General features: G+C 33.8%; 2 protein-coding genes and 1 non-coding gene across 5 annotated transcripts; 2 read left to right on the forward strand and 1 right to left on the reverse strand.

Annotated features, from left to right (window-relative positions):
* The first annotated feature begins 1,459 nt into the window (after window positions 1-1,459).
* On the forward strand, window positions 1,460-1,543 carry TRNAY-GUA (transfer RNA tyrosine (anticodon GUA)). Its single transcript is given in 2 exon segments — window positions 1,460-1,496; window positions 1,508-1,543. It is a non-coding gene; the product is annotated as a tRNA-Tyr (tRNA).
* Window positions 1,544-6,215: 4,672 nt separating this feature from the next.
* LOC7461231 (uncharacterized) lies at window positions 6,216-7,349 on the forward strand. Its single transcript, XM_024599008.2, has one exon. It carries the CDS (start codon window positions 6,542-6,544, stop codon window positions 7,229-7,231), a length of 690 nt encoding a protein of 229 aa, XP_024454776.1. The 5' UTR covers window positions 6,216-6,541; the 3' UTR covers window positions 7,232-7,349.
* A 3,924-nt stretch (window positions 7,350-11,273) lies between these two features.
* On the reverse strand, window positions 11,274-16,378 carry LOC7470002 (bifunctional dihydrofolate reductase-thymidylate synthase 1). 3 transcript variants are annotated; one of them, XR_002981578.2, is made up of 12 exons: window positions 16,131-16,377; window positions 15,077-15,594; window positions 14,584-14,983; window positions 14,417-14,461; window positions 14,171-14,236; window positions 13,743-13,804; window positions 13,567-13,641; window positions 13,311-13,476; window positions 13,113-13,236; window positions 12,434-12,540; window positions 12,146-12,332; window positions 11,274-11,576 (listed from the first exon to the last, which is right to left on the reverse strand). XR_002981578.2 is itself a non-coding variant. In XM_006384450.3 (11 exons), exons 2-11 carry the CDS (start codon window positions 15,505-15,507, stop codon window positions 12,222-12,224), a joined length of 1,587 nt encoding a protein of 528 aa, XP_006384512.3. In that variant the 5' UTR covers window positions 15,508-15,594; window positions 16,131-16,378; the 3' UTR covers window positions 11,983-12,221. The 3 variants fall into 3 exon arrangements, 1 of the variants encoding a protein (XP_006384512.3); XR_008058985.1 differs by lacking the exon at window positions 11,274-11,576 and adding an exon at window positions 11,616-11,904 and having other exon boundaries at window positions 16,131-16,378; XM_006384450.3 differs by lacking the exon at window positions 11,274-11,576 and having other exon boundaries at window positions 11,983-12,332; window positions 16,131-16,378.
* Between the last annotated feature and the right edge of the window lie 9,520 nt (window positions 16,379-25,898).

The raw sequence follows: 25,898 nt of genomic DNA on the forward strand, positions 1-25,898 counted from the left end.
TTTTAATTTCAAAAATATATTGAACGACACTTTAATTCTAAAATTAAAGCTTTTTAAACTGAATGGTGGATGAATATAGACATTTAAATAATTATTTCAAAACTTGTCTAACTCGACATCATTTATCTTGCCCTTACACACAAGAATAAATAGATCGGGTTGAAAATCAACATTGTCAAATTGTTGAAATAGGCTTCACCTTGCTTGCCCACTCCCATTTGCCAAAACCATATTAGGAAGATGCATTTTTATTTGTGACTTATATTATTAACCATCTTCCTTAAAAAACACTCAATGGTAAATCACCATTTTTTGTCCAAAACTTGCATCTTCTTTATTACAATTTGTCTCACCACAGATATAAATGTCTTGATTTGGCCATATGAAAAATTTATATCTCACGGAATGTCATTTTTTTATGAATCTTTGTTTCCATACCAACAAGAGTCCTCTCTCCAAGTTCCTCCTAAACTAGAAATCTCTTCCTTACCATCCTTTTTATCTCACCAGACTGCTCATACTAACACTTCAGGTCTACTCCCATGGTCTACAAACCAGCTGCCAGATGATCAAATCATGCCACAAAATCAGCTACACTTGAATGTTAAGTCTACCTTGTTATGCTCAGGTGACACTCAGTGCACACGACCAATTCCACTCCATCTTCAACTACTGCTGCTGCAATTTCTCAACCATCTGCTCCTCCACAATAATCCCCTGCTCTCCAGCATGTCTCTCCAGATGAGGCCCAATAGCACCATGTGATCACTTGATCTTAAGCACGGTCTCTGAAAACCGAAAGCTTCATATGTTGGTATCGCTCACTATCCTTTACCTTGGTGTTTATTGACTAAGGTTGGAAAGTTGGAGAGGGACTTGGCCATTCTTTTTGTTGTATCTGTGAGGAAAAAAAATTTACTTTATCTTGGTATATGTAGCTAGAAATTGGCACTGTTTCATTGTGGGCAGGGGCGATTGGTTCTTGTATGATGATGATAATAATAATAATAAGATTAAAAGATAGAAAAGAGTGAGGGAAACCTTATCTCCGCGCGGCCCGATGTTAAAAGAGCGAAAAGCGTCGTCAATGGAATGAACTTGTGACAGGTTAACACGCATGATTAATATCTCTGGCAAATATTGATGAAATGGAGGAGCTAGAATATATCCTTCAGGAAATAAAATGTTTTTGGTGAATGTACTGATTAAAGCATCGATGCTCTGCATGCAACCATGCGAGGAAGAATTGATTTTGATAGTAGATAATTACATAAAAATCGACGATAAGCCCTTCCAACAACATGTCCATTCCCTAATAATCAATAATGAAACCACGCAATTTTGTTAAAATACTACTCAACAGGCCAAAGTAACGATATACTCGTAATCCAATCCTGAAACAACAATCCCTCTAGCCTTATATGATTCAAATATAATTAAAGGTAAGCAATTGCATGAACCGACCTTAGCTCAGTTGGTAGAGCGGAGGACTGTAGTGGTTGCTGTAATCCTTAGGTCGCTGGTTCGAATCCGGCAGGTCGGATGTTTCTTTTGCTAGGCTTTTTACTTTTAGGCCTGGAGAGTTTTTCCTAATGAGCATTTACTTCATCGGCCCAGCCATATGTTTCTACTTTGGGCCCCACAGAAAGATTGGGCTCATGAATCAACCATGGGCCAAAAATTATCCTCAGCCCACTTTGGTTCAATTAGTAACACCATAATTCCAGGCCCATTACACACACACACACACAGAGAAGGTGGTGGGTCTTAAAAGGAAAAAAAAAACTTGGCTAAGGAATAAAATTGAGAAAGAAACAAAACAAGTGGTATCCATCTCATCAATCACCGAATCCAACGTGGTTGATCTTGTGGGCGTGGAACCAAACTAAGGGCATATTAACTTCTTCCTCTCTTTTGATTTCTTCAAGTAACATCATATATCACATAGCTACTCATGTCAAGAAATTTGTAACATTTGTGTCACCAAAATATAGGGTGAATCTTTAGCCCCGTGTCACCGAAACAGCCTCCACTCGCATGAACAATATCAAGGTATTTATTTAACCATCTAGGTGGTGGTCCAGTGGTAAGAGCTTGAGACCAAGAGGTTTGTTCCCTCTGTGGTCTCAGGTTCGAACCCTGTGGTTGCTCATATGATGGCCACTGGAGGCTTACATGGTCGTTAACTTCAGGGCCCGTGGGATTAGTCGAGGTGCGCGCAAGCTGGCCCGGATACCCACGTTAAACTAAAAAAAAAATATCAAGGTATTTAGGAGTTGAGTAATTATTGGAATTCAGAAGGCTATTCATTCAAAAATATATTAGAATAATTATTTTTTTATTTTTAAAAATTATTTTTGATATTAACACATTGAAACGATATGAAAATATAAAAAAAATATTTTTAAATAGAAAAAAAATTAAAATTTTTAAAAAACATAATTTTAACTGAGTTTTTAAATACCTTTTAAATAGCACAATAAAAAAGACAAAGAAGAAGAAGGTGGATGTTACATCCACTTGAAAAAGATGACAAGACTTGGGAATCAATTAATGAACAGAGCAAAGCGAGCTTGGAGTTTATTTTTATGCCTTGTCTACTCCGAAACCTTTACAAGCAAGAAAAGTTTGCTTTGTTAACATCTTAAAAAGAAAGATTATGCTTGGGATTCGAAGTTCCTTGCTTTGAGCTACAATGATCCCCTTCCATTTCGATTTATTTGTTGGTGGCCACGTCTCCATCTTAAATTTAAGAAATACTAAGATTCCGTTGTTTGTCGTGTTTTAAAATTACTTTAAAAAAAATTAATTTTTTTAGATAGTTTTGATCCCTTATATTAAAAATATTTTTTAAAAAAATAAAAATATATTATTTTAATATATTTTCAAGTAAAAAATCATTCTAAAATATAATTATTATTTCGTTTCTAAACACTCCAGAAATAATAATATTATTATTATTTTGCTCAATCCGCTCTTGTTGTCTCTTTCTTTGTTACGCTTTTAATAATAGAGCATGTGGAGCCCAGAGATCTAGGCTCATTTTAAGTTAAAGTGAACCCCAATAAAAAAAAATTAAAAAAAAAGGACTTTTCCTCTTATTATTTATTTATTTACTTTTTTTTCTTCTAATAAGACAATCTTGGACTAATCTCATGAAGGAAAAAAAGAAAAGGAAAGGAAACTCCTGCTTGTTCCTTTTGAGTCACGTCGTTTCTGGGCAGCAAAGGCAAGTTTCGTGTCAAATAAAGGTGATTAGGATTATTCATTCATTTATCCAATAATAATAATAATAATAATAAATAAATAAATAAAGATGATCATGATAGATATCAATTCCCCAAGCTAGATTTTACAAACATGGTTTCGTGTCACTACGTACATGATGGACTACATTTATTGCCTTTTGTTTTTCTTGTTTGTAAGGGCTCTTCGAATGGTTGACAATGAGAAGGTGGGTTTAGAAGAGTATAGCAATTATTTTGTAAAGGTTTTTTTAATTTAAAAATATATCAAAAAAATTTTAAAAAAATTAATTTTAAGTAAAAACAATTAAATTTTGCCCAATTTTCATTTGAAACGCAATACTAAACGGGACTAAAACCTTTTTTTTCTGTGTTCAGTCAAGTGCTAAACTCAGACATCCCGTGATAGATTAAAAATATTTTATTCTAGTGAAATTATAAATTAAAAATATTTTATTCTGATTGAATAAGTCAACATTTTCCTTATAGCAAAAAGAAGCACGCGGAGATCTATAAAAGATGGAAACAAAGATGATCATACCAGGTTTAAATATTTCTCTTTGCTTTAACAATTACAATTTTATCTTAATAGAAAAACTCTTACTCAAAGGGATAATTGATTTTTTTTAAAACCGATTCTAATTTAATCATCGAAGAGTCTCTAAATAGATAAAATAAAACATTTTACAAGTAACAACAATGATTTACCTGAGCTTTTACCATAAAAAAGTGTATTAGACTGACAAAATCAGAACATTAATGTCTAGATTTAGCCTTCAAGCCCACAAGATAAAACTCAAATCCAAAATCAAGAAAAGTCCTGAAACGAAAATACAATTATTTTTGTTGTAATGTCATCCCATTTTCTTTGATGAGATTGTTGCCCTCTTTGATAAATTCAGAATGTCCGATAGAACTCCACTTGCTTTATACAAAAGCAACATTGAAAAAAAAATATTTATATTAAAAATAAAAATGCATGATTTTGTTCGCGTAGAGAAAGTTCATATAAACTTATGTTTCCATTAAAAAAAAAAAAAATAGTGGCAACCCATTTCATAAACTGACTGTAGCTTGGTGTTGAACATGGAGATTGAGTAACTGTTTTTTTAAATAATTTTTATTTAAAAATATATTAAAATAATATTTTTATTATTATTTTTTAAAATCTATTTTTGATATTAGTACATTAAAAAAACTTAAAAAAATTAATTTAAAAATACAAAATTTAATTTTTTTTAAAACACTTTTGAACCACAAAAACATATAATAAGTTTGTTTAGCCCTCTTTAAACATTTTCAATTTCCAATCAAGAAATTGAAAAAAAATTAAAATTAAATAGTAATATTAATTATTAGACAAATTTATATTCTTCTTGCATGTTAGTTAGGATTTAATTAGTTGTCTATTATATTATTATATTGATTCTCCTGTATATCATTTGGTCAATTTCTTTTATCAAAATTGATAGAATTATATTTTTCATTTTAAAAAAAAAACTCAAAAGTACTTAACCGTTGAAATTTTAAGAAATAAAAATTTTATTTAAAAAAAATTAAGGATACGATAAAAATGTTTTTCAAAATCACTATATATAAGGATAGATTGAGTCATTTATCCCATAAAAATTATGAAATAAAGGTACTCCATACGCCCATTTATGTTTTTAAATATCTATTACAAATTATTATTATTATTATTTATTTATTTATTTCAAAGTTTCTGAGATTTGGGCCTGTTTATTACAGTTAGTGGATTCAAAGAAGAAAAAGCTGTTTTACTTTATTTGTAAGAGAAGGAAAAGAAAAAGGTAAGAACCGTTGATGCCTCCTGAATCATTGTGGCCTCAAATCAAACAACAACATCAGAGAAACACAATCAGTTCTGATTTTGACAGAGAGAGAGAGAGAGAGAGAGAGAGAGATTGAAGCTAACCCACAAGAACATATCAAAATGCCACGCTACCGTGATGAATGTAACGTGCAAACAAAAGGAGGCTCGCCAAGCTCTCTATAAGTGGCTGTGGTGGGTCTTGTCTCGGAGAACAGGGGGGGTTCCGTAACAGAGTGCTAGTTAAAGGTGAAGAAAGTTCATAAAATAATGGAGACAAAGAGAGAGAAAGCAGCATTTTCTTAGCAAGGAAGGAATGGGCCTGCTTTCCTAACGGTTTCTGTCTGAATCTGCCATGTCCCAAACTTTTTACCTAACATTCTACAGACTAGTGTTGTTGTTACAGAGACAATCAAGTCATCCTCCTGGAAGATTCAATCTACCAGATTACCAGATCCTTTGTCTATCATGTAAAAGAACTTTCATGTTTCCTGTTTTGAATTACAAGGGAGTTTCTTGCTCTACCTTTCTTTCACTATTTCCATAGAATTTCTTCAATAAAACATGCTCAACAAGCACCAGGAGCTCCTTTTTTTTTCATCTTGGCAAAATAGGACCTGAACATGTTGAAATGACTAGCTCGTTTAGCGAAAATGAGGATGTTTTTAGTGAATAGATGAAACTGGATGGTATTTTATCATACAATATTGCTGATGTATTCTTAAATTCCATAAACATCTTGACGAGGAGGTAATGAAAGTGGTTTGCGCAATGCAAGGCTGCTCTTCTAGCCTGTTCATGGGATATTCTAAAAGAATGCGGGTATACTGAGTGGAATAACTTTCCACCGAAGTTGAAGAGAGTGTTCTACTAGTGCAAGTGTTAGATTTATTTATTTATTTAATGTAAAATCTAAAGCTTGGTGAATGAACTTCAAGGGAGGTGGGAATAATAAGGTAAGAAAAAAGGAACAATAATGGTGTGGAAAATCCCACAACTTGCATATTTCGAATAAAGAAAAAGATGGAATATATACTTTTCCTATAGAGAAAAATTAAAAGAAACAATAAAATAAAGCAAGATTGGATATAAAAGGGAAAAAAAAATTATGTCTCACATATTTCACTAACTATAAGTAGTCTACCTAAACAACTTAACGGTTTTAACAAGAGGAGCAAGATTTTCTAGTTGACAAGTAGATTGAGGAAAAAAGGAAAAAACAGAGCTACTCTGTTTCCCCTGTTCCTATCCTTTGTACTGTTCTCTGTCTATCTGCTTCCATGCTCCTTGGCAGCATAATACCTTCACTGTCTACTATAACTATGGTAGTCTCCATCTTGTCTCAACACAGAGAAATGGCTGCTACCAAGGCTTTGCTTGTTTACCACTTCTCTTTTGAGTGAAAACCCTTAATCCTCCATTTTCTCTGCTACCTTGCTATTGCTTTCAATTCTCGATTCCGCAAATGGATTCATTCAACATCACCAACATCAAGATTGAGAAGGCGAACGCAATCAAGAAGCATAGGAAGATTCAAAAGATTGCAAGTTTGTTCAGGTTAATAGAAATAGGCCTAGTTCTAGCCTTGATTTCCAGGTTTTCCATTCAACTCCCAGTTGCTGTCAGGAACTCCAGTGAGTATTTTAAGGACTTAACAGTCACCCTTGTAAGTCCTCGGTTCGTGTTCGTTCTTGGTAACGTGATAGTCATCACTCTCTTTGCAAAGTCGGGCCAGTTTTCGTGTCAAGATTCTAATGGAAAGAATTCAAGCACTGACCTTTATGAAGAGTTTGTTGAAAAGAGTGAAAAGAGCCAGGGAACTCATCATTATGAAGCTGAATGTAGAGAGAAACAGGTCACCTATGCTGAGCACAAAGTCACTGAGGATAATTCAACTTCTTTAGAAAGCGAGAAATATCATAGGAGTCAATCAGAGAGATTGAAGAGGCCAAATAGTAACAAGCCTTGCCGGGAACTGAGGCGGTCAGCAACGGAGGGATGCAGGAAAAGCATCGATTCCGATGAGGAATTGGAGAAAAGGCCATGCCCTGAGGATAAAATGAGCAACGAGGAGTTTCGATGCACGATTGAGGCTTTCATTGCTAGGCAAAAGAGGTTTCGAATAGATGAAGAGAATTCTTATGTCTTAGAGTAAAACTGTGTAAGAAAAATTCAAGATCCTTTTTGCCGTTTTTTGTTTGCAAATCTACAAGTCTATAGGTGCGTGTACAATGCTAAATCATAAATGCAGAGTAAATTTACCTGTTAGCTTTTTCTGTGTGAATTACTATTTACAGCTTTGTGCTTTACATTTTCATGAATAGAATAGGTACAAGCTCTGAGCAAAGAAGGATTAATTCTTGCAACTTTGCAGCAGTGTAAATTAGATGCCATGTCTGATTTCAAGAATGGATAGAAGTCTATATGCGGATAAGAATTCCCTGATGTGTACAGACTTTTCATGTTCTTGCTGTAGGATGGATACGGCATAATAGGAAGATTTACAGTCGAAATTCTGACAAAATTATGCTTTGATTCTGGTCTTGATTTTTTCAACAAGGATCATAACAAGGGGTAAAGGAAAGATAACAAAGCTGTTCTATTTTTTTTTAACTGTTGAGGCCTTCCATGTAGAATAATGGCATCTTTTATCTTTTATCTTTTATCTCTTAGTGATGATGATGTCTCCAGAATCTAGGGAGTACAGGAATAGGGTTCTCAGGTTAAATAATTAGTTAAGGAATTATTCCTAATAATTTCATCAAATTTTCTTGGTCAAGATAATTGATAGTTTATATTTTGTGTTTAATAGGCCAATATAACTTGTGATTAGTATCTACATAAAATCTTTTTTGGTGGAGATGAGGACTCTTCAATACTTAAATAAGTATCTTTTTAGAGTGAGAAAATACAATAATATTCTAGAAAGACATGCTCTGAAAATATATATGCAGTAGAGAATGAAAATTGTAAATCTTTATTCTGAAGGTTTCGTAGTATATTTATAGCTCATGAGTATTGTTTTTTTGTAAAGAAAAGAGTATGAAGTATAATTTTACTCTGCGAGCATTTAATGAGAGATAAATATCTCTTACTTCTGTATTAATATTTGATGGAAATATAATGAATCTCTATAGAACTTTACACACCTAAAAGGTATAGAAAGATTAAAGTTTAAAACATCAAATGTAACTAAACTCATGGAGACTGAGCTCTTTCCCTAGACTAAATCCAATGGAGGTGGGTCCTTTTTTTGGTGAGCCTAAGAGAGGCTGAGTTCGTCTCTTGAGTAGTTTAAAGGAGGAGGGTCATTCTCTTGGACATGCTCCAAAGAGAATGTTCATTCTCTTAGGTGTGATAGGAAAAATAATATGGGCATTCTTGTGAGTATGTCTAGGAAGGATGGTCATTTCCATGGACATACCCGAGGCTTAGCAGTGTGCCAAGCCTAATTATAGTTTCCCACCATGTTTTGACTAGAGCGTGTTTATATTTTAGAAAATTTAGGGTGCGTTTGTTTCCTGAAAAGTGGTTTTCGGGAAACCACTTTCCAAACTTTCATGTGTTGTTTACCATTAGAAAAGTTGGTCAACGAAAAACACTTTCCAATCAAAGGAAAATTTGGCTTGGTGTCCAGGAAAGTATTTTCTTTTTATTTTAGGCGGTTGTGAAAAATTTAGAAATGTCATATTATTTGCTGATTATATCAAATTTGATCCTCAAACTTTTGATTGCTATATATATTTTGTTTTGAATATTTGTTTTTCAATTTCATTCCTTAGAATTTAATTTTTATATTAACTTTGGTACTCATTTTTATAATTGTTATTTACTTTCTCCTTATCATTTTTTAATTGAAATTTTTTATCTATCAAATTTGGTCCTCATTCTTGTTACTTATTTTATTTGAAATAATTTATGAAATGTTAATTATTATTATTTTAATTTCTTCATCTTTCAATTTTTTATTTTTTAGATTCGATTTCTATTATTTTGATTATTATTTATTTTATTTGAGATATTTTATGAAATTATATTTTTTTTTCAATTTCATTCTCATTCAACCTTTTAATTTGTAAGATTTGTTCCTCGTTATTTTAATAAATTTGAAAAAAATAAAATATTAATAAGTTATTTTCCAGCTTATTTTTCATGACATAACCAAACATTGGAAAATGTTTTCCAACTTATTTTTCATTACACTACCAAACATCGAAAAATAATTCACTTTTCTGGAATTCACTTTTCCAGAATTTACTTTTTAAAAAGAAACTACTTTCCAGTAAAAAAACGGGCCTAACACTCGTAAATGTTTCTTGATTCAATGTTTTTTTAATAAGAATATACCAAAAAAAAACTTGACGTATCAGTTACAAGTTTAGCATATCCAAACAAGGAGAGACAGTAGAAGTTCTGGCATAATTCGTAGTGTGAGCTGGAATTCACTGAAAATAACATCATTATGACTGTTTCCCACTTGCAGCATGCTTGTTTCTTCTTATCAAAAATGGAATTTGCTCGAGCGCATTGGTACAAGATATTTTATTCTGTTTTTATTTGTTATCATTTCTCTTGTTTCCGATATGAAAAACAATTTCTGGCTTTTAACATTTAGATTTTTATTAGAGAAAACTTGTCTGGTGGTTTAAAGAAGTTCGCTTTTCATCCATGGAGTTTCTATCTGAAAGGATTGGCATCTATGGCCGGGATCATCAAATTAGGCTTGTCCAGTCATGTGATAAAAGCCCCTTTAAAAAAAAAAAAAAACTATTATTCATTGCACGCATCTCTTTACATTCCATTAGTAGACTTTTCTTTAACTTTAAGTTCCATTTCTTTAAATCCTATTCCATATTTTCAGTGTGGCTTGGATCCATGTTGAAGGAGAGTAGAGAGCTGGACTTTTCTTTCAGCTTGATCTTGGCAGTCTACAGATTTGAACATTGCAAGTGATTAAAAAAGTAAAATCTTGGCTAGGTTTTGTACTGTATCCATTAGTCAAGGGCAGATAGGTGGTTATTTAGCACCATTGGTGGCCTAATCAAGCTCTTTAAACTTTTTGAGTTCTGAAAGTTGCAAGCCAGCTTAATCCACCAATTCCCACTTAAAAACGATACAAGAATTGTAAAAATGTTCGTCTTCAAACCAAGAAATTCCCACATAGTTGAAAACTATTCTGACGAAGCGAAAGATCCTTGAATCATTAAATTCAGCTGGTCGGCTCTTAATGATTTTAACAAGTTTTCCGAAATACATTTAAAATTACACATGCGAAGATTGAAATATGACTGCACTGTGGGCAAGGTAAATCCAACTTTATAGAAAATAAACATAGCTACATGTCCTATTTGGGTGGAGTGACACGTTGCCTTCCTGGAAAAGATGATCTGCAGTTGAACGCAAAGTATGGTGGCAAAGGCTTCTTCCATGCCCAAATGGGGCCACCTATGGAATCTAAAATGATTACACTGGCTCTCTCATGTGCAGTAAAAGAGTGAAGAGATAGGTATAGCATCATCATAAGGGAGCTTCAGACAAAAACTGTTATGTCTGAAGCTATGCAAGTAAAAGTTTTTTGCATGAATGGAGGAGAGGGAGAAACTAGCCATGCCAATAACTTTTCCTCGGATTATTTTCTCGTTCTTCGATAACTCGTAGCATTATTTTTCTCGCTTCACAGAAAGATGTGATGTTCAAGGCAAAGCCTGAATCCTGGATGATGATTTCAACACAATATTCAGGTTTCTGCCTAGCTTCTTGTTGAGACCATAAAACTGATCTCATTTGCCTCAGACTCATGGAAGAATTTGTCAATTTGTCAATATTTTAGAAAACTAGTTATTTGTTTGGGTCTATATACATATCAACGTCTGCAAGGTCACGTATTTAGATCAAGCAAAAAAAAAATCTCGTACGAGCTTGACAGGCATAACCCTCAATTGCTGCCATGTTCATCCTCCTTCACAGCAAGCTTCAAAACCCAGTCTAAATTTGTACTCCACAACTGTTGTTTTTAGGAGTGTACAGATAACACGTTCTCATGGACGCATTTAAAATAGGGCTCCAGAACAGGGTGACGCATGTGCCGGTCAATTTGCTTCCTAAACTTGTTCCTGAGTTTAAGAATTTGACAATCCTGTCCTAACATGATTTCAAAAAGGAATGTCCTGTTTTTCACGATCCAAATCAACAAAAGATTCACGAAAGGCAAAAGCACTGCAAAAGGAAATAGCCCGTCCAAATTCCAATCCACTTCAAAAGAAGTACGATAGAGTATTGTTGAAATTAGGCGATGGATCAGTAAAAAACAGAACACTAGTTTAAGAGAAACCAAAACTGAAAAACAGGTATCCTAAATCACCTTAGAACCACGACTGGGAGTGGAACTAAAGGATTCTCACTACGACAGCATAAGCTTGAAGTATATCCCAAAACTACCAAATTTTTATTTGATCCTTCGTATCACACTCTATATCATGATAGGCCTCCAACAGCTGTGCCTGAAACATTACAAAGAAACCAAAGCTTCAGATCCAAGAGTTCGATGATAACTTTGTGGTATAAAAATTATGACAAGTTTCCCCATGTACTGATCAGAACCTCAAATTCTTAAATCTAAAGAATAGACACGGTTCAAAGTTAAGACTACCGGAAAAATTTCCCCAAAAGTCTAGCATCTAGCATAATGCATTAAAGAGGGTGCTACTGTGCTTCCCACGCCTCCTCCAGAGATCCTCAAAGGTCCTAAATCACTAGGTCAACTGTTTCAGGTGCACCGTTTGTTGTTTTCACACCTCCCATGAGAAACACCAATCTTACTAAGAGATTCTACAATACGATACCAAGTTACATAACTATATCATCAACTAAGAGACAACGAGCAGAAAAATTATAAATGGCAGGAATGTCAAACATGGACTGTATATATTACAGTCATGAACCACATGTCATATAGAACTTAGTGAAGGCATAGCAAGGTTCAATTTATAAAATGCGTCCATGTGCTTGAAAAGAAAAAACAAAACAGGAAAAAAAGAAGAAGCAAGAAACACTGCAATTATATACTTGCCTCAAAACTACGAGCATGTTTTGCCGAGGAGGGATCAGAGTCTCCAATTACACTAAATCTTTAATGGAGCGGAGCTCTATACCGCCATTTTCATTTCAATTTTCTGGTGAGGATCATACCCTATGAGCTTGAAATCAGCTGCCACAAAAGTATCTATGTCTTTCTTCTCAGAATTGATCTTCAAAATCTGCATGAAGGTAACAGGGTGTTATAGAGTAGCACTGAGAACAGAAGGAAACACAAAGATAATTTGAGACGAATTAGCAAAATTTCTTCTATTTTGCTTACTGGAAAAGGCTTTGGAAGTTTCCGAAGCTGCTCCTGCAGAGGCCTGATATGAGTGTGATAAACATGAGCATCACCAATCACATGAACAAAATCGCCTGGAATGAGATCTGTAAAAGATAAAAGTAAAGGCTGATTCTGAAGTCATGCAATCATGATGCTAAAGAGATTGAAACTACTTTAGTAATGATCTATTTTTCTAGCACCGTAGACCAGTGCCATGGTAAAGGCATAGTGTTTGAAACCACAAAGAAGGTTTCCACCCCCTCAACCCCCACAAATATCCCTCTTTACTTTGACAGTAACTGGATCCTTAAAATCTATTCATCAAGCTATGCAAATTCACTAATATCATTATCACAGAAAACATAGCAAATAACCACAGGTCCACAAAGTGGTGCTCTCAATGATAATTTACCAGCAGATCCACATAGGACTCCCTTTGTCCTTTAAGTCATCAGTTCAATAAACATTTCCATCTGTTATCACCCAATCTAACAATTTAAAGGCCGGTAAATCAAATGTCATGGGTCCATCAACTTGTGTGGGTGTCTTCACTCTTAAGTCTTATCAACAGAAACCGTTTCAGATGACTGGACATGCACATCTAAAACATCAAACACCCCAGCAATTCAACAAGCATGCTTTGTAAATTAATGGTGTGGTTGCAAAGAGTACATACCACAGACATGAGCAATGATGCATGTCAGGAGAGCATACGATGCAATGTTGAAGGGCACACCAAGGCCCATGTCAGCAGAACGCTGGTACATTTGGCATGATAATTCTCCATTGGCTACGTAGAACTGAAAATAAAATCTGGATTAATTGATGATAAAGAAAATGGTTTAGAAAGTAGAAACATTAAGTTACCGCAAACCTGAGCAAACATGTGGCAAGGTGGAAGCGCCATCAATTTGAGATCAGAAGGATTCCAAGCTGAGATTATAATCCGACGATCATTTGGATTATTCTTAATCTTGTCAATAACATCTAACAACTGGTCAAATCCCTGGCCAGTGTAGTCAGCATGCATATCAGTATACCTAAAAAATGCACACACAAAACAATTAGCCTAAAACTCTTTCTTGATATGATCCAGCAGCTGAACTTAGATAAAGGAAAATCAACAAAACCTAGCACCAAAATGCCTCCACTGGAACCCATATACAGGTCCCAAGTCACCTTCCTCTCTGTCCTTTAACCCAATACTGCAACCAGTAAAGAAATCATTTAAAATCTTCATATGAGAGCAGTGTTTAAAATATTTTTTTTTAAAAAAAAAAACAAGAAAATAAAAGCTAATGCATGCCTGTCAAGGTACTCTCTGGATGCATTGCCATCCCATATGTGAATGCCCTTTTCCTGAAGGACCTGTTAATTATAGAAACATTTTTAGAAATGTGTTTCATACTGTTATATTCTAGCTTCTAGAACTAACAATAGAGGAAATCTTCCAAGATTATTATAAACACCCCATGCAAATACAATGACTTTTATTTGATATACAACAGTGTCTGACATTCAGCTGGACTCTGTAGCAGAAAAAAATAAAATATGCCAAATATCAAAACAGCAAATCTTGAAAAGAACTGGGAAGAATTATTTTCTTAAATATGGGAAGAATTATTTTCTAAAAGGACTGGGAACCAACAAAAACTGAGACCCTCCATCCAATCCCATCAAAACATAGATGACAGATAAGGAAATAAATAAAGCATACAGTTAAGATATCGTTACCTTGGCACTTGTTGAACCACTGATGAACCACAGGAGTTCTTCAACAACGCCTCGCCAAAATACTTTCTGCGAAAAAAAAATTGTAACACCTTGTGTCAAACTTGAAGGTGAGATAAATGAATGGTGCCTTTTCTTTTTTAACTGACCTCACATCGAGTGAATACGAATTATCAACAATGAAAATGGGAAATGCATATAGAAATTTGGTTACAACAATAATAACAAGTCATAACAAAGATAACGTGCCTTTGTTGTAAGAAGTGGAAAATTTTTGCGCAGATTGAATCGCATCTGTGGATCAAAAGGAATGAATTGATCAATTAGCAATCATAATTAACTAAAAAATGTAAACATGTGGATACATAGTTTAAGAAGCAAAGACAGAGCTGTTAAAAATCAAGGGTTCAAGTTACCTGGCAACCAAATTTTGATAGAGTACCAGTTCCTGTCCTGTCATCCTTCAAATTCCCATCCGAGATGATGTCTTGAACCATTCTGAGATATAAATACTCCTCATGTCTCTCAAATACCATCTTGGGAAGGAATGAGAACTTCTTTACCTCAAATTTACTATTTTCTGAATTACCATCAGAGTTCTCACCATTGTTTTGACTATGGGATTCAATTGTAGAACTTCTCACTCGAACATAAGTTGTAAAGCAATGTCGTATGTCATTTTCCACCTTGGGAAAAGAAGAGTACCAGGGCTGAAATACAGAGGTATCAATTGCAGGGATAAAAGTATCGCAATCAAAATCCGTCTCAATCTCTGTAATGTGGATAGCATCACATCCAGGCGCATTCAAAGATTCTCTGCATTACAACATAATCAATACAAACACAAAAGAAACAAATGTGAAAAAAGAATATCATTCATAAACTAATTCAACTTTTCAAAGCACAAACCTTAATATCTGACCACCTCCAATAACAAACACTTTCTCGATCGACAAACAATAAGGGGACGCAGCCAACAACTCCAATGCAGAACCCATGCTTCCACAAATCACAACATTCTCGGCAGTAGCAATATCAAAACTCCCAGAACGTGTCAAAACAACATTAAGCCGACCAGGAAGAGGCCTATGCTCGAGTGGAATACTTTCCCACGTCTTCCTTCCCATGATAACCGCGTTCTTCTTACCAGAATCCATCGTTGTCAAGGTCAAATCCTTAAAAAACTTAAGATCCGAAGGCAATTTCCATGGTAGCTTCCCATCTTTCCCAATACCCATGTCCTTAGTCGCAGCCACAACCACTTGGTAAGTCTTCCGCGGATCAGGCTGCTGTGTATTGGCATTTCCATTGGAAAGGTTCGCCACAGAATCCCCAGACATGATCGAATAGAAATCACAAGAAAAACTTGAAAAGGACGCCTCGTAACCTACACTGCACGCCCAACTTTTTTGGCAGTGCAGTAAAACCTGAAATTCACAATTAACACATTCACTTCGATATATCAAATTTAATGAATATAATCCTTAAATAGTTCACGAGTTTAATTAACAATCCGCAAAGAATACATATCAAAGTGAAATAGAGAGCAGTAAATTTTACCATTTTTATCTAAGCAGTTAAACTTTGGAAATCAATAAAATTAAACATTATTGAGTGTAAAATGTAAACAAAAGATTACAATAATTAAAATGAAAAAAATAAAAAATAACAAATTCACTCAATCTATCAGAACTATGAATTTAATTAACAATCCATAACTAAACAGTGGAAAGTGAAATAAAGAACAGTAGATTACACAGTTTTTACACGTATTAACAGTTAATGAGATATACTAGAAATCCAAAAAAAAAACCGAAATAACTAAAACGGAATAAAACCCATAACGCTAACAACAGATTAAAAAGTAAAATAATGTACGAAACATGTTAAAGATTATGAAGAAAAGAAACGTAATACATACGCAAATAAAATAAAAATGCAGCATTTTGAGTGGGTGACTAACCGATCAAAGAGTGAATCGCAAGAATCTTGATAGCTCGGAACCCTAATTTTCACTTCTGAAAGACAAAATAACAAAAAACAGAGAGAGAATTAGGGAGTCGGTGAAAATGAGAGTGGGTTTAAGAGTGGAGAAGAGTTCAAAGAAATGACAAGGAGCTAAAAAAACTCGCTAGGTCCTCGCTTTTGATTTCTTTGCGCCCTCTATCTCTCTTTCTTTTTCAATGGGGGGGGGGGGGGGGAATAAGAAAGGAAAATCCAAAAGCACGGTCGACGCGGAATACCGCCCAAGTGAGAATATGTGCGCGTGCAACTACGCGTGAGCTTCTGTTAATGTAATTTCTGTTTTTTTATGGCTATTGAAACAGGGTGTGCTTCATTCATTCCTTCCATTCTTTTTTTCTGCACGATAAACAGGAAGGGAAAAAAAACAACTTTTTTGCATAAGTACAGAAGGGTCCCTATTCTTTTGAGGTGTGAGCGTTTATAACCCTCACTAATCGATTGAATCCAATACTATAGCTTCTCGTTCGTTATTTGTCCTAGAAAATGAATAATCCTTTTTATTATCCGACAATAATCCATCAACGGAAAGAGATTCGGATGCTCTTTTTTATCGGATAACATTATCATTAGATGTATTCTATGCTGAACGGATAAGAATTTTGACGAATTTCTCAGAATTTGCATTTTCATTGCAGCTCCAGGATAGGACTGTGTTCATGCCCACAGGGATAAAGAGCTCACTCTCAAATTGGATTTACTTGATTTTTTATCCAACCTTGTTCAATCAGATCACGTTCTTTTATCCAGGATCAGATTGCTTCTATATATATATATATGATCAGATGACGTTTGTTAATGGACAATGGCATGCAATATTAGGTAAGATTGACAAATGGATAAGGAGTTTTTCAGAGTTCGGCAGTCATTGTATTTTAAAATATTTTTTACTCGAAAGTATTTTAAAATAATATTTTTAAAAAAAATCATTGTTAATATTAACATATCAAAACGATTTAAAAACATAAAAAAATTAATTTTAAACAAATTTTCTTTAAAAACTTTTCATGAAAAGCGCTTTGAATGCAATTCCAATCAGCATTAAAATATTGTTAATGTCCTATTTGTTAATAAACTATCTCACCCAAAAGCTTAAATGTCCCAACATATTATTATATATAATTCTCTAACACACTCTCTCAAATAAAAATCTAAAAATATAATTTATATAATTCTCTAACATCTCCCTTCAAGTAAAAACTCTTTGAACTTAAAAGTTATACGGACTCACACTATCTTGTGATAAATTTTTATTAAATAAAATAAAGGTAGTGAGATTCAAACTCTGATTTGTCAAAAAAATCATCTCACCAAAAGCTTAAAGATTCCAAAATATAACTTATATAATTTTCTAACACATACTCCAAAGTAAAAATCCTTTAATTACGAGACTTGTACATGTTCACACTATCTTATACTTATTTTTATCAAATAAAATAAAAATAATAAAATTTAAACTCATAATTATATAATCAATAAAATTCTAATATTATATCAAATAATTATTTATTTTAAAAATTTAAATTATTAAATAAAAAAACACTCCACCGGTGATGAAAACTATTTTTAAAAAAAAATAAGTTCACTCCAGCTGCATAGGGAGTTGTCAGATACGATTAGTCCCAAAATCTTAATCTCTACCTTCTTGTTGAGAGAATACGGGGTTTTCTTTAATAGTTAAATGATTTTTTTAATAGCTGGGAGGCCCACATCATACCCAAATCCAAGGTGCTCTGCACTTTTTATTTCACTTAAAATATACTTAGGTGACCTTTCATATTGATATTATAAATATCATATTGATATTATAAATATGTTTGTGATTGTGATAATAGTAGAATATTTTATTTAGAAATATATTAAAATAATTTTTTTTATTTTTTAAAAATTATTTTTGATATCAACATATCAAAACGATCTGAAAATATAAAAAAAAATCATTTTAAACAAAAAAAATCAAAATATGAGGAAACGCGATTTACACCGCGTTTCTAAATACACCCTAATTTTTCTTTAATTAGGTTTTAAATAATTTATATTGAATTGGTGTATCTTATAAAAAAAAATAAACTTTTTCATGAGTTTTAATTAAATAAAACAATAATTACGTGAAGGACCCAACTATAACAATCTCAATTTTTCATTCCCGTAATTCAACATACACATAATAATAATAAAGTTGCCATGATTTTTTTTAAAAAAAAAATCTACAACATCTACTAAATTATCAACATCATCCATTTTTCTATCAACCATCTTTTATCACACGATCCAATTATCATGGTTATTTTGTCAATAATCATCACAAACTCAATTAAACTATATTCATTTACACATACTATTTATACCAATTACATAACATAAAATAGTTATATTCTATTGCTATTAAACAATTATATCTATAAAATTAAAAGAAAATATTAAAACATCACATTTCAACCAATTAAAAAGTATTAACTAATAAAATTATATGTCATCACATATAAACTAGAAAGTTACTCTCGGAAGTTCAACATTCTACATTATCATTAAGTTATTCAGTCCTAAATTCCAATACATTAATCCAAAATAAAGTTATATTTCTCACTGAACTATAGCAAAAAAAGTCACGAACACAATCCACTTTATTATGGACGAGTTTGGGAAGAACCTATAACACAGAACATATGTGTGTGTGTAAGACACAATATCTGCATTAGAAAATATTTACTATCATAATTGTGTTTTTTTTTGTTACAAAATAATCTTAGACTCGGGATCCATCAATGTTTCACTTGTTATTGTAACACAACAAAACCTCTTTTATTATCCTTTGATTATCGAAATAAAATATTCCTAATACCATTGATAATTTGAATTTATAATTTATTCATGCCAACAAGTATATTTATAATTATCAAAATTCCTCATCCCTCAAATGACAACTCAATTTATATCAATACCATGGTATCATTAATTACCCTACCTGGTAATTAATCCATGCCGACAACAATATTTATCGTTATCATTAGTCACTTTTTCTCAAGTGACTAATTAATTTATGTCGATATCAATACTCATGATATTATTAAGTACCCTTACTTGATAATTAATCCATGCCGAGATATTTATCGTTATCATTAATAACCTTTTTTTTTCTCAAGTGACTAATCAATTTATGCCGATATCAATACTAATGATATCATTAATTACACTTACTTGGTAATTAATCCATGCTGACAACAATATTCATCATTATCATTAGCCATCTTTTTTCTTAAATGAATAATCAATGTATTTCAGTTATCCTAATACTATTGTCCGATCGAAAGGCATGCACTCCATTTACCAAGTCCAAGTAGCCTCATGTTATGTTGATATCGAAGATGCTCCGACGAAGTCTTGAAAGTGGCCAACCTAGTTAACTTTGACAGGAATATTCAGTTGCAGAAGTATGCCCAGCTTTTTAGTTGGTTTCCATTTAAAAACCTCCAGAATGATCATATTAAGGGTTTAAACCTTTCTCTTAGAATCCAAGGGCATGCAACGCTCACCTTAATCCCCAATAACCCTTTAAAACCACCTACACGTAAAACCAGCACCCCTATGGCAAAACCAGCTAGGTTTTAGTTGTTTGGAACCCTAGACAACCCATATAGAAGACCTAAACCTGCTTATAAAATAGGAGGTTGAAGAACACCACATGAGAGGAAAAACAAAATAGAAAACTAGGGAGAAAACAGAGAAAAGCAAAGGAAAAAAAAAGAAGAGAAAAGAGAAAAGAAACTTAAGCTAAAGGGTAAGGGTTCTCCTAGAAAGTTTCCAAGGCTTCAACTCTAGTCTAGGGAGGTTTGAAAACAAGAAGAAATGGAGGCAATACCAAGTACCAATCCAGATTCAGATTTTCAAAACCAAGAAGGTATACATTTTCTTACCTTGAAAGTGGAGTTCATAATGCATGCTGGAACTTTCTTTTGTTTTCAATATGAATTTTTGATTGCCATTACATGTTTTTTATTGCTTTTCTGTCGTTTCCTTACATTAAACATAGATTTTAAGTTTGCTCAGGGTGGCAACAAAGAGGCAAGGGCACTTTTTGTTAATGAAAGGATAACCCCTGCTTCTAAGCAACTAACATGGCCATTTGAAGTGAAAATGGTCAGATTTTGAAGCTTTTTTTTTTTGTCAAAATCTATTTGTTGTTTTGAGTTGATAGTTATTTAGGTTTGGAATCAATAAATTTTTTAGTTTTTGTGTTGTTTTTGTTGTTTCTTTAGCCATAACCATGTTCCTTATTAATAGTTTGGTTTGTAGGGATAGGAAGGGCTCACTTTAGAGCCCAAAAATGGACTTTCTAGGTGCATTCTTGTTTACTAGCTTTCTGGGTAGATTTTCTGCATTTTAAGGCAGATTCATCCGTTGAATCTTGTCTTAAATGCTAGTCTCAAACCTCTTTTGGTTTAATTTTTGTTTTAGATAGGTCCGCCCATCGTTTTTTATAAGTAATTTGTGAGTTTCTAGCATCAACAACAGGTTTTAACCGGTTTAATTCTAGGGTTTCGATTTCAAATCAAAACCCTTTTTTGGGGTAAAATCATGTGATTTTACCAATCATCAAGAGTTTTGAACCCTTGATTCTTAATTTATGGAGGTTTATAAACAGAAACATGCCCTTTTTTGTTCGAAATCCGCTCTAGATTAAGAACCATGTTTTGAGGGAAGATGAAGAACATTCATCTAATTTATTTTGTTTTTTTATGTTTTGATCCATTTCTATCTAAATTTTTTTGAGTTTTTATGTTTTTCACCTATTTTGATATGTTTTGTCCCTATTTTCTTTCCTTCAATTTGTTTCTGGGTTGACTCGGTCAGGCCAACCCAACAAAGATGTTTTTGTATGTTTGCATATGGCTAAATCTCTCAAAAATATATATAAAAAAATCATATTGTTTAGTATTTTCAAACAAAAACAAAAATATATATGTGTGTTTTGGCATGTATTTTAGGATTTAATAATCAATTTATTAAATCCATGAGAATTTGGCCAATATTTCAAAAAAAAAAACATATTATTTTAATTCATGAGAATTAATGGTTAAAAATCCTGGTATAGAACGTTCGACCTACAAGTGAGGCTGATATTTGAAATATTGGAGTTAACTCGAAAATTCTCAGAGTTATTCTAAATATTCATTAATTTTAATTGAGAGTATTTTTCACTGTAATACACAAATTACGAAGAGCCTTTTCCTAAGAATTTATTTGGGTACACAAGTCCATAATAAATTCTTATACCCAAATAAATTCTTAAACACCAGATTTATTCATTCGAGTAAATCTCAAATTATAGATAAACCACCGACCAAAAAACCATCAAAACCTTAAACCACATCAAACCACAAAGCATATTATCTCAAATAGAATGTGTTAAGGGTGCTAATATCTTTTTTAATAACAATCAGTCTCTTACCCTCAAATCTCCGACAATACCAGTACACCCGGGTTTCCAAGTGACCGTAAACCAAATATGTTGGATCATTAATCCAACGTTGGGCTTATATGAGAATAATTATATGTTTGTGGACTGTCAAATAAAGTGAAGCCTAATTAAAAATGATCTGCTAAGTATTTTTAGGCAATTGGGTTTTGGTGTATCTAATAGGATGTGGACCTTTAATGTGTAGAGATTAAGGGGTTATTCCTAATTTTAGTGATGGGTTAAAATAGGAATACCAAAGGGTGGGAATGCCAAAAGGCATGAATACCAAAAGGCACTTGGTTGCCTATATATATGGTCATGGTCCCCAGATTACATTTTTCTGATTTATTCTCATACTGACATCCCATTATCAGAGAGAAGAAAAGGTTAAGGCAAAAGAGAGAATCAAAGGGCTCTCTAAGGTGAACGTGTTAATCTGGAAGGCCATCTGTACGACTCTAGATAGCGACTTCCGGATATGGATTCAGGTACGCTTCCGCTTTATGGTTTATGCAATTTATGCGTTCTTGATAATTCGACATGAAAATCAATTTCTATATGCTATGAAATACTAGATCTAACAAGTGGTATCAGAGCCATTTCATGTTGAGTTATTGGGAAATCAATTAGAAATCTAAAATAAATAGCACTGGATTTACGTTGAAGAAATAGACTGTGTATTTGAAATATTTGTTTATATATATATATATGATGATACTGGCAGCCCGTAGGCTGCCAGCAAAGGGGAACCAACGCTGGCTTTGCAAGCCAGCGCTGGTGATGAAACTGGCAGCCCGTAGGCTGCCAGTGAAGGTGAAATATATATATAACCAGCGCTGGCTTTGCAAGCCAGCGCTGGAGCGCTGGTTGCATGAATAAAACTGGCAGCCCGTAGGCTGCCAGTGAAGACAAGATTTGAAGGCCAGCGCTGGTGAAGGCTGGTGAAAGGGAAATAACTGGCAGCCCGAAGGCTGCCAGTAAAGGCTGGTGAAGGAATTCACCGACCAGTGCTGGCCATTGCCAGCGCTGGTTAAATAAAAAAAAAACCGGTGCAAATTTATTTTTCAAATATTGGTATGTTGATATATATTTTGCAATAAGTTAATTAAAACAATATGTCACCAAAGTGACCTCTTTTGTGGAGATTAATTTTATTTTGAAATATAAAGAGTTATGTGTATGCGATTTATGTTCTTATTGATCGGCCCAAAGGAAGGTCAATATTTAAAGTAAATGCATGCGCACATGTAGTAATCAACATGTGATGATTATTTGGTTTTACATGTGACTAATTAATTGACCCAAAGGCCAATTTATTTTTCGACATGTTCTTATTATTAATGTTTGATTACTACATTAAGATATCACTTACAAATTAATCTTTTATCCAAAGATAAAATATTAATGAAGTGCCCGATATCTTAAGATGGGTTTTACCTTTATTTGAATTAATTTTTGCTCTTAAGATGAGTTTTGTTTGTGAGCTTGTTTCAATTGTTGTTGTTCTCTTTTCAGCGATTAATCCTGCTAATATAACTGCCAGTATCAACTCAATTCCAATGCTTAATGGCTCTAACTTCAAATCTTGTAAAGACAATCTTTTGATTGTTCTTGGAGTTATGGATCTCGACCTTGCGTTAAGGACTGATTCTCCCCCGCCTTTTAAGGATGAGAGTACCTCTGATGAAAAGAGGGATATGGAAAGGTGGGAGAAATCAAATCGCATGTGTATGATGATCATGAAGAGAGCCATTCCAGAAGCATTTAGGGGCACAATGTCTGATCAAATCACTACAGCTAAGGAATTCCTTGCCAATATTGAAAAGAGATTTGTCAAGAATGAAAAGGCTGAAATCGGTACGCTCTTGACAAGTCTTATTTCAATGAAGTATAAAGGCAAAGGCAATGTAAGGGAGTACATTTTAGAGATGTCTCATCTTGCTTCCAAGCTCAAAGCACTTAAGCTTGAACTCTCTGAGGACTTGCTAGTGCATCTGGTTTTAATATCCCTTCCTACACAATTTAACCAGTTTAAGGTGAGCTACAATTGTCAGAAAGAGACTTGGTCTCTGAATGAGCTCATCTCACACTGTGTTCAGGAAGAGGAAAGGCTTAAGCAAGATAGGACAGAGAGTGCTCACTTAGCCACTGCCTTTAAAGACAAGGGAAGGAAAAGAAAGAACTTTAAGGATGCTGCAGGTACAACACCTCAAAAGAAACAATTAACGAAATCACATGATTCCGTTGGTAGTAGTTGTTTCTTTTGTGGTGCTGAAGGGCATAAAAAGAAGCAATGCACCAACTATCACGCTTGGCGTGCTAAGAAAGGTATGCTTCTTGCTTTGGTTTGTTCTGAAGTTAATTTAACTTCGGTACCTAGACACACGTGGTGGTTAGATTCTGGTGCAACAACTCACATCAGTGTGTCTATGCAGGGTTGCCTGAGTTGCCGAAAGCCAAATAATGTTGAAAGATACATTTATGTGGGCGATGGCAAGACGGTTGAAGTTGAGGCAATTGGAAAATTTAGATTATTGTTAAAGACCGTACTTTATTTGGATCTTAACGAAACTTTTATTGTACCGTCTTTTAGACGGAATTTGATTTCTATTTCTGCTTTGGACAAATCTGGTTATTCTTGTTCATTCGGAAATGGAAAATTTAGTTTGTTTTATGATTCCAAATTATCTGGTTCCGGTTCTTTATCTGGTTATGATAATCTTTATTTGATTGATACAATTGCTTCATTTAATGAATCCCTGCAATTAAGTACACGAGGTACCAAGAGAAAATTAACTACTGAGAATTCAGGTGTATTATGGCACAAACGATTAGGTCATATCTCTAAAAAGAGAATAGAGAGACTTGTGTCAGATGAAATTCTCGATCCCTTAGATTTTACAAATTTTGACATTTGTGTTAATTGTATTAAGGGTAAACAAACCAATACAAGGAGATTTGTAGCCAACAAGACTATGGACATCTTAGAACTAATACATACGGATATTTGTGGGCCATTTCCTACGGTCGCTTGGAATGGTCAATAATATTTCATAACATTCATAGATGATTTTTCCAGATATGGCTATGTATATCTCATAAGTGAAAAATCACAGTCACTGGATGTGTTCAGAAGTTATAAAGCTGAAGTTGAAAATCAACTCAGTAAAAAGATTAAAAGCGTCAGATCTGACCGTGGTGGTGAGTACTATGGTAGATATGACGGTTCAGGAGAACAACGTCCAGGACCATTTGCTAAATTCCTAGATGAATGCGGTATCGTCCCACAGTACACTATGCCGGGTTCGCCCACTATGAATGGTGTTGCTGAAAGACGAAACAGAACGCTTAAGGACATGGTAAGGAGTATGATTAGTCATTCTACCTTACCAGAATCACTCTGGGGAGAAGCACTTAAGACTGCTGCATATATCCTTAATCGAGTACCCACTAAAGCCACTACCAAAACCCCTTATGAACTTTGGACAGGTAAGAAACCTAGTCTAAAACACTTACATGTTTGGGGATGTCCAGCTAAGGCAAGGCCTTATAGGCCTAATGAAAAGAAACTGGACTCTAGGACGATAAGTTGCTATTTTATTGGATACTCGGAAAGATCCAGGGGGTATAAATTTTATGATCCCACAACTAGGTCAATTTTCGAGACGGGAAATGCCCGATTCTTTGAGGATGTCAAGTTTGCGGGTGGTGATAAAGATAAAGACTTTGTCTTTGAAGAGGAATATATTGATATTCCCACAGGTGTTATTAGCATTGGTCAAGATTCTATTTTTGACCATGTTGAAAACACAACAAATCAAGACAATGTCGAAGCACCTCCTATTCAAGAAATTGTTCCAGAAGAACAACCTCGAGCACCTCTAGAATCTATGCCATTAAGAAGATCCACTAGAGAGAAGAGAAGTGCAATATCAGATGATTATATTGTATTTCTCCAAGAACATGAGATAGATATTGGTGTGATGGAAGATGATCCTATCAGCTTCCATCAAGCCATTGAAAGTTCTAACTCTCAAAAGTGGATTTATGCTATGAATGAGGAGATTAAGTCAATGAAAGACAACAACGTGTGGGATCTTGTCCCATTACCTGAAGGTGTGAAACCCATTGGTTGCAAATGGATATTTAAGACCAAAAGGGATTCGAAAGGTGATGTGGAGAAGTACAAGGCACGTCTTGTTGCAAAGGGCTTTACACAGAAAGAAGGTATCGATTATAAAGAGACTTTCT

The sequence above is a fragment of the Populus trichocarpa genome, chromosome 4 (genome assembly GCF_000002775.5).
Source record: "Populus trichocarpa isolate Nisqually-1 chromosome 4, P.trichocarpa_v4.1, whole genome shotgun sequence".
NCBI lineage: Eukaryota > Viridiplantae > Streptophyta > Magnoliopsida > Malpighiales > Salicaceae > Populus > Populus trichocarpa.